Genomic DNA, 16,767 nt, shown 5'->3' with positions numbered 1-16,767 from the left:
TGATTAAGGACCGTGGATAGTACATAGTATGATAAATGCTAGTCATTACGTTTTCAACTCACTATAAATTGAGTAACGAAATAAGTACAAGTCATATTGGCTACTAATGAAGTAGAAATGACCTTGATTTAATCTTGTCTAACATCCTTCAACATATGGGATTCACATACTTTTACAATCCAATGAAATATTATCAATTAATAAGTAGGAAAAGGACTTTTATATGAGTATAAAGTTCTACCAGAATGATAAATCTCTAATAGTTAAATGTTTGATTTATTTAACCTCTTACATGAACAATAATAAAGTCGTTGCGATTTATAAAAAATTCAATATATTAATACTAAACGCTTAAGTTTGAATGAAAAGTTTCGACATAAAACTTTTGAAAATGATAAACATTAAACTATTATACATTAGCCGAATCATCTTACCTTTTTCACATGGATAGTAAAGTTGCTACTCAAGGCAGCAACTTATAAAAGTAAAATCACTACTCTTAATAGCAATGTTATGTAAAAGATTAGCTAAATCGCAAACATATAACATTTTGATATTTATTATTATTTCCAAACTTTAGATTCAAACTCAAACGTCTCGTATCAATATATTAGGATACAAATACACTTAATATGAGTAGAACTTGCCAGCCAAACTAGGCGTTGCGCGTATCATCCAACTGCACAAGCATCACAAGAAAAGATAAACAAGTTATTGTTACCTCTCAGTATCACATTATATTAATTCTTCATATAATTTGGTAAAAAGCATTATAATTGGATCATTCTTATGATCTTTCCATTACTCAATCTTACACTCTGACAAAATAACGTTATAAATCAGTATTGTCTTACACTCTGAATATCCCTAAAACATTCCAGAAGAGAGAGCGAGAAGGAAAGGAAGAGCAGAAGAGTGACTTTCCAATTCCTTGCAAACATTTTCTGTCCTGAAAGGATTTGATATTCCAATTTCTTTCTTACTTTTCCTCATCCATGTCGTAATTAGACAAGCGAAAATTAATTACCCTCTTCCTCTTTTTGTGTTTGGATCCCTTATAGTTCAAACTATTATTTAGGCTCCGTTTGGTAGGGCGTAAAACGTTTTCTCGGAAAACTGTTTTCCTCTATTTTCAGTTTTACATTGTTTGGTTGGCAAAAGAGTGTAAAACCATTTTCCCTTGGGGTAAAATTACTCTCCCAATAATGGAAAACCATTTTCCTTTCAAAATGAAGGGAAAACTATTTTCCTTCTCTCTCTTGTACACTCCTTCACTACCTCCTTACTTTGCCTTTCATTTTCCTTTCATTTCATCATTTTTCTTACATCGAACCAAACAACGGAAAACTAATTTTGGAATTGTGTTTTCCATTGTAAATTGTTTTCCATGAAAATCATTTTACACTGAAAATGTTTTACGCCCTACCAAACGGAGCCTTAGTGAAAGTGTGTTTTTTTTTTTTCTAAACATCTTAACATAGGATGGAGTATAGTAAGTTTCATTTTCCCCCCTAATTAAAATGTTTTTACATTGATTTGAAAGCAATTGAACCAAATGTGGACCTTACTTAGGATAATTAGCTACTTGAGTTCACAATAATTTGTTGTTCACCCCAACTGACTTTATCACACAAAAACTAACTATGTCGTAACATTGACTATACCATATAAAAATTGACTAAATAAAAGCTGATAATATTATACAAAAATTGGCTATATCAAAAGAAAACTGACTATAACGAAAACTGAATATAATGAAAATTGACTATATTATATAACTTTTGATAAACAATAAGTTATTATGAACTCAATCGATTCTATTTTTCTTTATATACTTTTCAACAATGCATTATGTATAATATCTCACCTCAGGGTAGCAATTCTGTGTATTTGTCTGCTGCTTCATGTTCACCACTATCTCACATGAAATCTTAGCCTGTCAAACGTCAAAGATTATGCGCATCACCGTTACAATTACTAAAAAGTAATTTTGAGAGTAGGAAAAATACTAAAAAGAAAATGCATGAATAGTTGTCAAAGGCAAAATAATTGACCCTGAGGTTATAGACTTATAATCAGATATATTTCGTCTATTTTAAATAATTACAACATTTTGATTTTAACACTATTCATGTATTTACTTTGATCAGATATTTGTCACTAATTAATATATCATATAAACTTTAGCATGTTAGATATTGGATTTATCTCAATATACATTTACAAAATTTCAAAATTTTGTAATTTTCACAAATACACAATTAGAGATATTAATGGTCAAAATAATATATCTATAAGTGTGAAATTTAAAATATTACAACTATTAAGGAGAGAGAAACAAAATGAAAAAAACTTACATAAAATCTAAAAAAACCCTAGCCGTCTCCTCCGCTCTCTCTTTCCCTCTTTCCCTCTTCAAGGTAAATCATCCTACATAGTAAGTCCCTTTTTCTCTCTTATTTTTAGTTTTTAATTTGTTTTCTTAGTCTATTCAATAAATTAGTCTCTCTTTATGATATCTTCTCCCCATCCTTTGTGATGACTTTTGTTCCGTGTTTCGAGTTGATTTATCCCCCTTCTGTTGGGATCTAGTCTCCCAATGTCTATCATAGTGATTTTGTTTGTTAGGTGCTTTTATGTGTTTGGGTATAGATCCAAGATCCAAAATCTTAAATTAAGGTTGTTTTGTTGATCAGTCGTTGTGCGGGGCTGCAAGAAATGTCAGTTCTTCATTTACCGTCTCTTCAATTAAATTCGCTTCTACTTCAAAACTACATTAGATTGATAGATCCTTCGCAGAAGCCTACATCAGACATCGATTAAAAAGAAGATGGTTTTCTTTTGTGATAGATCTACTTAACGACCATAGTTTTGTCATATTATAGAATTATGTTTATTTCAATTGTATTTGTTAGTTTTTATTTCTATCTAGATGTTGTATGACTTCAATAACGGGTAACTTTCACGTAAAAAAAACAGGATGTAGAAAAAAAAGGGCAAAAAATATAGGGACTTACCTTGAGAGGAACTTGAAAGAAAGAAAAACCAAAAGAGCCATCAAATTGAGTAACAGTATCAAACTGAACAAACCCCTTAGCCAAGTCTTCCAACAAGTATATCAACTCCCATCCCACTTCTACCTCATAAAACTCCATCTTTGTCTTCACGTACGACGAACCTTTCGCCCTTACATGGCCGCCACCGGACACAACACGACCGAGCTCCTTCCCCCTATACCCGATCGCCACATCTAGGCGATCGTAATTCATCGTGTACACTGCCCTATTCCTCACTCTCACAGTAGCGTCCAACGAGACGTTGACGGCTATGTGAGGGTGTGTTTGGAACTTGACGTGGTGCAACGTTGTACGTACGATACCCACGTCGGGGCACGAGGGCCACAGTAAGTAGAATAATGTGGTTAGGATTAGGATGATGAGAGAAGTTCGGTAGATTTTCTTCCGTAGGGGTGGATCCCAAGCGGGGAGATTAAAGGGTAGGTTTAAGACTATGTAGTTTCGAGTTTGGGGATTAGAGGGTGGGATTAGTGGCTGCGACTCGAGCAGCTTTCTTGACTCCATGGCTGGATCTAGAGAGAAAGACAGGATGGAGGAGGAGATAGATAGGGAAAGAGGGGAGGAAGGTGGATTTTTTTGTCTAGTTCTTGTGCATTATTTTCTTAGTTGGGGGCTTGATTGTCGTTGTGCAGTGATGGTATACAAACTATGTATAAGCTAATAAGAGTGAAGTGAAGATGAAGCTTTATCATTAATTCATTACTATTGTTAGCTAGATTTTGTTTTTTCCCCTTAATTATCTTATCAGAGTTTTTGTTTGTTTACGTTGTGTTTAAAACAACTTAAATGAACCTGGCGCACCCTAAGCACCGAGTTGGTAATTAATATTAACTTCTTACAGTGAGTTTTATAAAGATATAGTAAACTTGTATACAATATAGTGAATTTCATCAACGGAAAATATATAGTGAAATTATATGCAATATAGTGGAGGATTTATTTTTAGTGTTTTAACATGCAGAAAGACGTATGTTGTGTAGTATATATCATGACACGTGATTTAATATATTGAAAGATGTAGTATCTCATGATATAGTGAGTGTCTGAATGATATAGTAGATGATATAGTGAGTTTTTACATGATATAGTGAATTTTTGAATAATATAGTGGATTGTTCATAAATGATGTAATTTTTGCATGATATAATATGTTTCTAAATGATATAATGAGTTTCTAAATGGCATAGTGGATTATTTGAAAATGATGTAGTTTTTGCACGTATAGTATATTTCTGAATGATATATTGAGTTTTTGTATGATATGATGGATTTCTACAAGATATAGTGGGTTTCTGAATGATATAGTGGATTGTTCATAAATGATATATACATGCTTTATTTTGACCTGGTGCACACTATTTTTAATGTGAACCGAGTCCCCGCAAGTCAGATTGTATGTTGTTTGTTAAGAGTACTATTCTAGCTACAAATTAGGAGTATGTGGACTATATTTTTATATTTTTGGAAAAAATAAAATGTAAGGTTTGTATGGAAACATATACAAATATGAGTATGAGCAGCAGGTGATAGTTTAGTGGTGTTGACATCACCTTCGATCGGATATATTCTGCTTTACTTGATTCTTTGTATGGAAACATATATAGATACTTTGTTAGATTAGTGTCTTAAACTAAGTGAGGCTTACATAACTTGCAAACGTGAGTTAAAGGAAAAGAAAATGAATGTAATATTGCTATTGCTAGTAGTGATCACTTAGAGCAAGTGTATATTGAGTTAAAGGATCAAGTGGCTGAACTTGAAGTTGCACTTGATAAGTGCAAGATTGAGTTGGAAACAACTAAGTCTTCTTTAATAGAAAATGATGAGGATGATCCTAGTGATTGTGAAAAAAACTTAACATTTCCCCCTTTACATGATTTGTTTAACCATGATGATTCCCCAAAATTTGTGGCTTTTAAGAGTAAGGAAAACACTCTTAGAAAGTATAATTTACTGCATGATTTTAACCTTTTCGTTGATGATGCAGAAAGAATTGCTTAGGGAGTTTGTTACGCTCAAAACTACCCATCTAAGTGTTTCCCTTGTAGATCCTCGTGTTGAAGTTAATAAGATGATTGATGAGTATGAAGGTCAAATATGTGATTTGTATGCTAAAATCCATCAACTGAGTAAGTGTAAGCAAACAGTAGTTGTCAACATGCCAAATGATTCACTTATTTCAAAACTCGAGTTTGAGCTTGAGAAAATCAAAAGAGATTTCAAAGCTATGGATGAGAAAAATGTCTTTCTAATTAGAGTTCTTGATAACAAAGAAAAAGAGCTTCAAAACAGTCAAATGCACGTAGATAAATTCTTATCTGCAAAGAATACCTTAAACCACCTCACTTCCTTGGAAGGTAACAGTGGTACAACTGGTCATGGTTATTCCAGATTGAGAACCAGGACTAACTGGCACCCTCAGGGAACCACTTGCATCGAGGAATTCAAAAGAGGCAAGTATGTCCTTGCAAAGGACATGCATGTGTACTATCACTATGGTATGAATGGACATAAGATCTTTAATTGTCCAACTAGGAAGAAAAGTGCTAAAACAAACAAACATGTCAAGCGGGTCTAGGTGAGGAAGAACCAGCTAGAGTCAACTGTTTCTGGAAAAGGAACCCAAGAAAATTTAGGTTCTTAAATCTAATGTTTGATTGTTTCTTGTAGGGTAAAGTGAGAGATAGTACCTTTTGGTATTAGGACAGTGGTTTCTCAAGACACATGCATGTCCAGGGAAAAGAAGTAATTTCTCTCACTCATAGCCTATGATGGTGGAAGTGTTACCTTTGGAGACAATAATAAAGTATTCTATAGCTAGGTAAAGTTGGTAAGTCACTTTCACAAGTTATTGATAATATATATTATGTTGATGGCTTGCAACATATTCTTTTGAGCATTTCCCAATTATGTGATGAAGACAAATGAGTTGAGTCTCAAGCTGACCTTTGTCACATAGTTAATTCACAAACAGGTGAACTTGTCTATGAGGGAACCAGGAAAGATGATATATACATAACTTCATTGGATGAAATTCTTGAGAATAAGTCCACCTGTTAGAGAGCCAAATCTGAGTCAAATCAGTGGATTTGGACATGCTAGCTTCACACTTTTGAATAAACTTGGGCTTCGTGACTTAGTGATTGGAATTCCAAACATTAAGTATGAGAATGGTAAGTTTATTCAAGTGCCAAGGGGAAACATGTCAAATCCTCTATCAAATCAAAATGTGTCATGAGTACCAGCAGACCTTTTGAACTTGTACATATTGATCTATGTGATCCTATGTGTGTACGAAGTCGAAATGGTCATGGGTTTTTTGTGTTATAGTTGATGATTTATCAAGGTTTACATGGGTTATCTTCTTGCAATCAAAACATGAAACATTTAATGAGTTTGTTGCCTTAGTGACACAGGTAGAGAAACAACTAAATCATCAGCTGGTTGCGATAAGATATGACCATAGCTCTGAGTTTGATAATTCAAGTTCCATAAACTAATTTGTGAAGAACATGGACTGAGTCACAACTTCTCTGCCCCTAGAACACCTTAACAAAAATGGTGTTACGGAAGGAAACAATAGAACTTTAGAGGAGACGGTGAGGATGATGCTTATTGAAAGTGGTCTCTCTAAGAGTTTTTGGGGAGAAGCTGTGCACAATGCATACAATATCTTGAATATTGCTCTCATTAGACCTAAATTTAATATGACCCCATATGAACTCCTAAAGGGTAGAAAGCCATATATTGCACACTTTCTTATCTTTGGATGCAAGTGCTTTGTGCATAATAATGGGGAGAACGAGCTTGATAAGTTTGAGCCTAAGAGTGATGAGGAAATCTTTATTGGTTATTCTCCTCATAGTAAAGCTTACAAGGTGTTTAACAAAAGGACCTTGTGTGTTGAGGAAAGTGTTGATGTGATTTTTTTATGACTTTAACATGCCTTCTGAGATTGTACAGGTTGAACCAGAAGATATTATTGGAATGCTTGAATTTACATGGCAACAACTATCTGGTTTCGCTCAGGAGCCAGAAGAGGAGACACATCTACCTACCGGTCCACCAAATGCTGATGGTGGAGGACCTGCTCCAGAAAGATAAGAGAATAACGAGGATTTATCTAAGGAGAACTAGATACTGATGGTTTCCAAGGAGATCAAAAAGTAAACACCTTAGGGGGAACCACCACACAAGTTGGTGGTAAACCTAATGAGGGACAAGTAAGGAATGAGCAGGGAACCAATTTACATCCCAACACATCTGAGAGATCTAACTTAGATGATGCTAATGCAAGTTGGTTCCAGTTAGACTCATTAAAGAGGACAAGATGGTCGAGTTTCAAAGAGTTTTAGATATCAATCTTCTCATCCCTCTGATCACATCATTGGTGATATTAATAAGGGAATTCAAACAAGACGAGCTGTTTACGAAAACTTTTGTGCCTTTTCCTCTTTCTTGTTCAACATAGAATCAACTGATCACAAGACGATATTAAATGATTTAGATTAGGTGTTGGCCATGCAAGATGAGTTGAATCAATTTGAAATGAACCAGGTACGACACCTTGAGCCAAGACTAAGAGATAGGTCAGTCATTGACACTAGATCAGTGTTCTAAAATAAGTTGGATGATATTGGCACAATAGTTCAAAACAAAGTAAGGCTTGTGGTGTAAGGATACACTCAAAAAGAAGACATTGATTATGATGAGACCTTTGCACCTGTTGTTAGGTTAGAGGCTATTAGAATTCTCATTGCTTTTACTGCTCACATGAATATTAAATTATTTCAGATGGACGTGAAGATAATATTCTTGAATGACTACTTGAAGGAGGAGGTATATATAGAACAACCACCTGGTTTTGCTGATCAACTGTTTCCCCACTATGTATTCAAACTAGATAAAGCTTTGTATGTTCTCAAACAAGCACCAAGGGCTTGGTATGAGAGACTGTCAAAGTTTTTGATGGAAAATGAAAACTAGAGGGGAACAATTGACTAAACTTTGTTTATCAAAACTAGGGGAACATGTGCTAGTAGTTCAAATTTATGTTGATGATGTTATTTTTGGAGCTACTAATAATCAATTGTTATGTGATGAGTTTGCTAATCTTATGCAGAGTGAATTTGAAATGAGCATGATGGGAGAACTTGACTTCTTCTTAGGCTTACTGATTAAGCAAACTACTGATGGAATTATGATTCACCAGCAGAAGTACCTTAGAGAGCTTCTTAAGAAATATTGTATGGAGAATAGTAAAGCTTATGACACTCCTATTCCCACTTCCACAAAACTTGATGCTTATTCAAAGGGAAAGGATGTGGAATCTACACTATATAGAGGTATGATTTGTTCCCTCTTATACCTAACATCTAGTAGAACTGATATTGCGTTCTCTATAGGATTGTGGGAAAGGTTTCAAAGCAATCCCAAGGAGTCTCATCCAAAGGCTGTTAGAAGAGTACTTAGGTATTTAGTGGGAGCAAATGACTTATGTTTGTGGTACCCCAGAGGCACTTCTATTGAGCTAGTAGGGTATACAGATGCAGATTATGCTGGTTTCCTTGTTGATAGGAAAATCACATCGGGTATGGCTCATTTCTTAGGCTCATGTCTAATCTCATGGGGCTCCAAAAAGCAAAATTCAGTGGCATTATTAATAGCTGAATCAAAATATATAGCTATTGCAGCTTGTTGTTCCCAACTATTGTGGATAAGGAACCGACTGAAAGATTTTAGTGTTGTCCCTGAAGATGTTCCTATCATGTGTGACAATACGAGTGCTATTAATATTTAAAAAAATCATATTAAACACTCTAAAACCAAGCACATTGAGATCAGACATCATTTTCTTAAAGATAATGTTGAGAAAGGCTTGGTTGAATTATTGTTTTGTAAAAGTGAAGATCAATTGGCTGATATTTTCACAAAAACCTTAGTGTAGACAGTGTTTTTGTAAGTTGAGAGTCTTATTAGGTTTAATTAAATTTTAGTAAGTGTTGTTTATAGGTGTTATATTATGCAATTACTTCAAAGTCACACTCGAGCAATCTCTCGCTCTAAAAGTGGTTTCTCATAAGCTCTGTGTTTTCTCTACAATGGGGAAAAATATCTTCCGTTGGTTCAACAAGAAAGGTGGAGAATCAAAGAGTTCCTTTGAAATGCCTCCATCTCCAAAGAAAACCCCTTATGTTACTCAACCCGAAAAACCTCCATCGTCCATCACAATTTTTGATAATCTTCCCTCCATCACTCAAACATACACCAACCACTTACTCCACAAAGTCAACCTTCTCCACCCCAAAATCAGCAACTTCCACCACAACCACCTTTATCCTGTAACTTCATCTCCTACCCATCATCCCACTTATGAACCCTCTCCCACTCCTTCAATCACCAAACCCTCGACTGCTTCCTAAATCGAAAACCCAGCCACCTATACTGTTTCCCATAACCTAATTTCCATTGAGAAGGGTGAAGCTGTTCTTAAGGGGGAACATTAAAAGGATTATGTTACTGATACTATTGAAATGGTTTTAGATAATTTTGCCTGCTGAAGTTCCTATTGAGAAGGAACAAAAGGAGGAAGAAGATCTGGTGGCCACTAACCACAAGGAAGAGTCTTCATCAGCCTCTACTAGGGCAAGACGAAGGAGAATGACCAGATCTGCTATGAAGACGTAAACAAAAGAAGTTTATGAGGATCAATCTGCTGATCTGCTAGGGGAACCAAGAGGAAATGGGTAACAACTAGACCCCCTATCGCTGCAAAAGGTAAATCCGTTGAAACTCTTGTTTCTAATGGTTCTACTCCTATTGCTGAGAGAAGTGTGTTGTCTGGATGTTCTATGAAGATGGTTATTTTGATAATCCTGCTTTATCCGAGGTTCGTGATTTGGAATTTCAAGGTTCGATGCTTTGTTTAAGGATGTTAAGAATGCGGTTGTGGATCATGTTAGAAAATTTTATGTGAATTAGAAGCAATTACCTGATGTGTCTTTGGGATCTACTATTTTTGGAAGTGAGGTTTCTTTGCGTGTTTCTTATATGGCTTCTCTGCTTAATGTTCCTAGAGACGGGTTGGAAAGTATGCTGGGGATGGCTGGCCTATTATTGTTGGGGTAACAATTGAGGAGATTTATATGTTTTTGTTTAACGTTCCATATTCCAAGAAGGCTAGTTACCAATCTGCTAATTTGCGTGAACCCATTATGCTGGGTCTTCACTCCATTTACATCAAAGTGTTAATTCCTAGGGCTCGTGACAGCGGAACAGTTCGTATAATGGGGATGGTCTTGATTTACTTAATGAAGAAAAATATCAAAATCAATCTCCCTATCATAATAATTGATCATATTATGCACTGTTGTTCCTACTTTTACCATGTCGTGTCTTATGGTTCAATCATCACCATCTTACTTGAGAAGAAAAAGATTCCTCTTAATAGGGAAACAATGCCCATTAAGGTGTTTACCAAGAAAATATTAGGGCATAAAGGGTTGGATGTTTCCTCAGATATGTTAAGGTTCAAGGAGTTTGGAGTACTAGCTGAGAAGAAAAAGCCGGATAAGAAGAAGAGAAAGATAGGGGGAACTAACATAGATGCTGCTGTGATTGAAAGATTGGACACCCTGGAGAACACTTTGGATAAAATGTATAAGTTGATTGAGGGTATGTCCAAATCCTATGCGTCCAAGGTTATTGAGCTTGAGAAGAAGCTAGTCGAGATTGAGTTGCTGGTTCTCTGCCTTCCAGAAGACTCAACTTTCTGCTGCTAAGGATGCTACCAGTTCTGCTGATCCCCGTCTTCCTGTTGATCCTATGTCTGAGGATCAAGATAATGATGATGAGGAAGATGAAGAAGGTGCTGGATCCTCACATTCCGCTTCCCACCAAGAAGAAAATGATGATGCCTCTAATGGAGAGGAAGAAAAGGATGACGAGGAGTGATTGCTATTTCCAGTTGTTTCCCTCCACCCCATTATGATAATCTGCTTTTACATTATTATTTTGCTCCTTATTACAAAACAGTCTCTTATGTAATTCGGGTTTTCGTTTAACTTTGTTAGTTTGTATTTGGATAATTTGTGTTTGGTTATGGATTGTGAGTTGTATGACTAACTTGATATCTTACAGCATGATGACTTGATTGGTAGTTGATGCTACTATTTCTGGATTAGACGATAACTTACGTGTAATGAAATTGTCTCTAAGTACTTTTTAATGATGCCAAAAGGGGGAAAAAGAGTGAAGTTGAAGCGCCCAAGTCTAGTATAGATTGTATCATTTTTAGTCAGTTTTGTAGTTTATTTTTTAAAAAATGAGTCTTTAGAAACAGTTGAAATAATTGAGTGTTTCACCATGTGAGTCTTGTGTCAAGTAAGCTCCCTTGATTAGTTATTTGAGCTTTGGTTGAAGTTATGTGTGTTTACTAACTTGTTGGTTGCAGGAAACTTCAAAGAGTTTGTCATCATCAAAAAGGGAAATTTGTTGAGTCCCCTAGGTTTCAATGATGACAAATAGATGCAGGGAACAATTGTTGTTATAGGTGATTCTAGGCTGTCAGGAACCAACTCAAAATCCAACTGTTCCTATCTGTTCGTTGAAACAATTAAAAGAATATTTGCTATGCTATGATGTGTTTTTGTGTAGCAAACATGTTGTTCCAAGACTTAAAGTTAAGAAGCCCTCTCGAAGTTGTTCGAGGAAATACAAAGTTCTCATTGTTTATTCAAGGGAAGCTTCAATAATTAAACTGCATGAAGATAGTTTATGATTCTTGAAATGTATCATCTTAGGTCTTCATGTAATATTTACATATGATATTTCTAGTGAGATTACTAGTAATTGTTCTTAAGTGTGAAATAGTAGAGTTTTGAATATGAAAACAGTTGGTTACATATTCAGAACACTACTAAGTAGGGTAACATGTCTGATACCGGTTACTTTATCGGGTAATTAAGCTGGGTGTTTCAGAAAATCTTTTCTCAAATACTTTCCATAAGAAATGTTTGCCAGCTTTTAGAATCATTATTCAGTGTTTACTGGACTTAAAGTGTGTGTATATCTTAGATATTATATTTCCTCTGAGAAAGGTATTATTGTAGATATACTTTTCATAACTTAAGATTCTCATATATTTAACATCTTGAGTTAGGGCAAACTCAAAGGTTAGACCTTGGTCTATAAATATTGAATCATGATTCTCCTTCACGATGCTCTCCCGAATTCTATTGAGTATTTTCGAGAGCCTTTACATAGAGAACAACTAAAACAGTTTCCTAAAATAGAGTATGCATCTCATAGAGCTTCATATATTACTTTTTTTTCTCTTTGTAAGAAAGTATGATTTAAGAGAAACTGATTTATATTGAATCTCTGACATAAGGGTCTCAGATTGGGTAGAGTTTGTGAGTTCAAGTGCGAAATAACACACTAGAGTTAATTTGGGGTGTTATGTTTCCCTGGGGGTAAGGAAAACAGGAGAGTGCAAGAGAATTCTTGTTTTTTTAGAGTTGATTAATAAGAAAAGTAACGTAAGAGGACGTATGCCCTTATATGGTTGAACCTCATTAAAGTTGGTGTGTTCATTATTACTTTTAAGTTCAAGTGTTTCCACTGTCAGGAATCAACCCAACTGGTTCCCCCTTAAATCAAAAAAATTTGAATTTCTCACCATATCGTCAAGTACTCAATTCACCCCCTCTTGAGAATATTGCAAACCTTTAGGGTTGCGCTTTGTCCTTCCGAAAGCTTTCGGAGCGATAATGTTGAATCTTAGTCATAAGCAAACCTACCCAACCATGACATTGTTTTCTTGTTCTTGACTTGAGAACTGTAGTGCATCTTACACATGGCACTTTTTTGAGGAAATGTACGAAGCGTGGGATCAATCTCTTAGTCATGGACCCTTTTCAGCCTTAACCTAAACATGACCATAGTTTCAAATGTAGAACTTGACTTTAGGTTGGAACTACATACTATTCTTGCCTATATGAATTTATTTGTTACCTGTTTGCTATGTTTAACACGCTTTCCCCTCGAATTTCCCTTCAAATTAGGCTATAATCATCCAAAAACGACCAATACATCGTTGAGAACGAAAAACCGCATCACAGCAGTGCGCCAAGGGCAAGTATCTTGTGTCTCACGCAAGAAGCTTGCGATTGACGCAACATATTGCGTGGCACACAAGCTTGTTGTGTGTGGCGCAATATGCTTGCATGGCACGCAACTTTATTACATGTGGCACAAGCAGCTTGCATGGCACACAACTTTTATTGGTGCAATAAAACCGTGCGGTTTATGGTTTCGTCAGTTTATTTGCATGATTTTGATCTGTAGGTGCATTGTCGTTCATGATCACTTTAATTAGGACATATTATTCAAATAAAACTCACCTAATTCAAACATAAAAATCAATCTTTTCATGTATATCATCTAAGGTCGAGTCCATCATTAGAAGCTTATCTAAAAAAGTGATCATGATAGAGTTATAGTCGTCATGCATATCCACCTTGTTCCATCTCATCCCTGCTGTTCAACAAGTATTCCATCACATTTTCCCTACCATATTCCATCAATTTCAAAAAAAAAACTTATTATTTCTCAAAATCAATCCTACATACTCTTCTATTCTAAAAAAAAATCCATTATCTTTTCCAATTTTTTTTTTATTTGCTAAGTAAATTTCATTCCATAAAAGCATCAAATTACATCATACGCTCTCCCAAGGCACAAGCGAACCAACTAGGTTGGACCCCTCTAAACCAAGGGAAGGACTACACCTGACAAAACCAGAGACAGATTACAAACTCAAAAACAATGTATAATCACTCCTACTCATTTTTTTGGGTAGAATAACTCCTACTCTGCTCCTAACAGCCTGCTTAGTCAGCTTAGTTACAACACTATTAGTAGGCATGTAGCTCATCCAAAAACTCTTGTTCCTACTTTGCCATATGTAGTAAACTAGAGCTATAATTCCAGCATTCATACACTACTTCTGGAACTTACTTCTGCCACTGTTCCCGATCCATCTTGTAAGTTGTGGTAGTGTTTTTGTAAGAGTTGAAATTCCCAGCCAGCTCTTGATTTCTTGCAAGCACCTGGTGCTAAATAGACATTGGAAAAACAAATGATTGTGTGTTTTCACCTCATCATCAAACATTAAGCACTTATTAGTATTTGAAATACCAATCTGTGCTAGTCTCTTTGTTGTCTGCAGCTTAGCTTGAATTGCTAATCAAGCTATAAAACGATGTTTAGGAATATTAAGCCTATTCCAGATGACTTTATCCCATATGACTGCTTCTTTATCCCCTTTGAGCTTAGCATACCCTCTTTGAATAGATTATACAAGCATTGTACTCAATTCATTTTCTGTAAACAAAGTTTTTAGCTGCTCTTTAACTTGGCATAACTTCTTCCAATACTAACTAGCTCCAGTGTTAAGAGAGTAACTCCACCAGTCTCCCCCCCCTTTATGTAGACAGAGTGTATCCAACGAATCCACACATTATCTTGTTTTGAAGAAATTGCCTAACCAATTAATGTTCCAACTCACCACCTCTCTAAAGCCTAATCCTCCATTGGCTTTACTCCAGCATAAATTCTCCCAAGCTATCAATCCTAGCTTGTGAGAATAAGCTTGACCACTCCATAAGAAAGCCCTGCAGATTCTTGTAACTTCTTCTAAGACACTCTTAGGTAAAATGAAAACTTATGCCGATTACCTATGTAAACTGACCAGTACAGTGTTGATTAACTGAGTTCTGGCTGTATAGGATAGGTTCCTTGAGCTCCAAAGCCTAATTCTTGTAGTCATCTTCTCTATTTTTATCTCACATTGAGCTTTAGAGATTTTCCTTGCACAGATTGGTACCCCTAAATACCTGAATGGCAGTGTACTTCTCTGAAAACTAGATGCTTCAGTGATTCTGACTATGTCTCTCTCCTGCATTCCACTTGTATATATAGTTGATTTACTACTATTAGCTTTCAAGCCTAAAGAGTCTGTAAAAAGCTTGAAAGCTTGGAGCAGCAATAGAATAGAAGAGTATTCTCCCTTGCAGCACAATATGAGGTTTATCAGTAAAACACAGACGTGTTAATTGAATTTCTTTACATCTAGGGTGGAAATGAAATTGATCTATCTCACATAACTTGTATAGGATGCGAGAAAGATATTCCATGCATATCACAAACAAAAAGGGAGACATAGGGTCTCCCTATCTCAATCCTCTTTCAGCTTTAAAATACCCCTCTAAACTGCCATTTATCATCAGAGAATACATTGGTGTTGTAATACAATGCATAGCTAGCTGTGTAAATTGTGCAGGGAAACCAAGATGCATCCACATTTCTTGCAAGAAACTCCAATTTACTGTATCATAGGCCTTCTGTTGGTCTATTTTCAGTAAACAACCAGGTTGCACTCTCTTAATTCCTTCCATAGTGCTTCACAAGGTCTTGAATGACCATGATGTTATGCACAATAAGCCTGCCATGAACAAACCCCCCTTGATTTTCAATGATTATACTAGGGAGAATTTGCCTTAGCCTGTTGCAAATTACCTTTGAGAGGCATTTGTATAAAGTATTGCAGCAAAAGATGGGCCTATACTCAGTCACACTCCTTGGACACCTAGTTTTAGGCACCAATGTGATTGTAGTATTATTTACCTCTTTTAATATCCTTCCACTCTGAAGAGTCTCCATTACAGCAGCTATGACATCGTGATGTACTATATCCCAGCTGTCTTTATAGTAGTATGATCCAAAACCATCAGGCCCTGGTGCCTTGCACCCAGGGATGGAAAAGAGGGCATCCTTGACTTCAACTTCAGTGTAAGGAGCATTAAGGTGTTCCTATGCTCTTCTGTGAGTAAAGGTCCAGTCTGCACCAGTTGAGAGATCACATGTCTTCTGTTAGTGATATTACTCCTCAATAAATTCTTGTAATATGCCAAAAAAGCATCTACAACTTTCTGTGGTGTATCCTACCAAGTACCTTTCTCATCTTGTATGCTATAAATCTAATTCTGAATTCTTCTAGCTTTCAGACTTTGGTGGAATATGCTTGTGTTTTCATCACCATTTCTCAGCCAGTCTAATTTATCCTTTTGCTTCAGGAAAGACATATAGATGTCATGTTTCTCTTTATACTCCTTGATTGCTTGTAATTATTGCTATGCTTTTTCATTGCACCCAAGATGGAGGTGCATTTGTTGTTGAGCTTCCAACATTTTCTTCCGTGCCTTCAAATCTGCTACTTGAAACTCTGAGAACTCAGTCTTATTCAACTCTTTTAGTACAACTTTCACTTTCTTTAACTTCTGAACCACTTGAAACATCCTAGAGCCTTGTATAGGTGTGTTCCAAGCTATTGCCTCACAAGATTGGCATATTGTGGGGAAGTTTTCCACATTGTAAAATATCTAAAAGGCCTCCTACCTCCTCTATCTTGTTTATACACAGTGAACAATGCAGGTGAGTGATCAAAATCTCCCTCACACTGAAAATTGACTTCTGCAGTATCATGATTAGTGATCTATGCTTGATTAGCAAGCATTTTGTCAAGTTTAGAAAATACTCTAGCCTCCCCTTGTTGCTTGTTGTTCCAGTTGAAGAAATTCCCTGAACTTCTCCAAATTAAAAAGAAAAGAAGGGGTCCCTTTCAAAAATG

The 16,767-nt window shown here is 35.8% G+C and overlaps 1 protein-coding gene across 1 annotated transcript; it reads right to left on the bottom strand.

Moving 5' to 3' along the window:
- Positions 1-528: 528 nt before the first annotated feature.
- LOC104906954 (hypothetical protein) lies at positions 529-3,712 on the bottom strand. Its single transcript, XM_010695797.3, has 3 exons — positions 3,018-3,712; positions 1,868-1,936; positions 529-679 (listed from the first exon to the last, which is right to left on the bottom strand). Exons 1-3 carry the CDS (start codon positions 3,579-3,581, stop codon positions 656-658), a joined length of 657 nt encoding a protein of 218 aa, XP_010694099.2. The 5' UTR covers positions 3,582-3,712; the 3' UTR covers positions 529-655.
- Between the last annotated feature and the right edge of the window lie 13,055 nt (positions 3,713-16,767).

This window comes from Beta vulgaris, chromosome 3 (assembly GCF_026745355.1).
Source record: "Beta vulgaris subsp. vulgaris cultivar EL10 chromosome 3, EL10.2, whole genome shotgun sequence".
Lineage (NCBI taxonomy): Eukaryota > Viridiplantae > Streptophyta > Magnoliopsida > Caryophyllales > Amaranthaceae > Beta > Beta vulgaris.
Note: the sequence above shows the minus strand (reverse complement) of the source record. Positions and strands in the feature narration are given on the sequence as shown.

Coding starts and splice junctions, on each gene's coding strand:
- LOC104906954 (XM_010695797.3), bottom strand. CDS start 3,581: ATGGAGTCAAGAAAGCTGCTCGAGTCGCAGCCACTAATCCCACCCTCT. Junction 1,937..3,017: donor TCTTTCAAGTTCCTCTCAAG/GTAAGTCCCTAT, acceptor GACGTTTGACAG/GCTAAGATTTCATGTGAGAT. Junction 680..1,867: donor CACAGAATTGCTACCCTGAG/GTGAGATATTAT, acceptor ATGCTTGTGCAG/TTGGATGATACGCGCAACGC.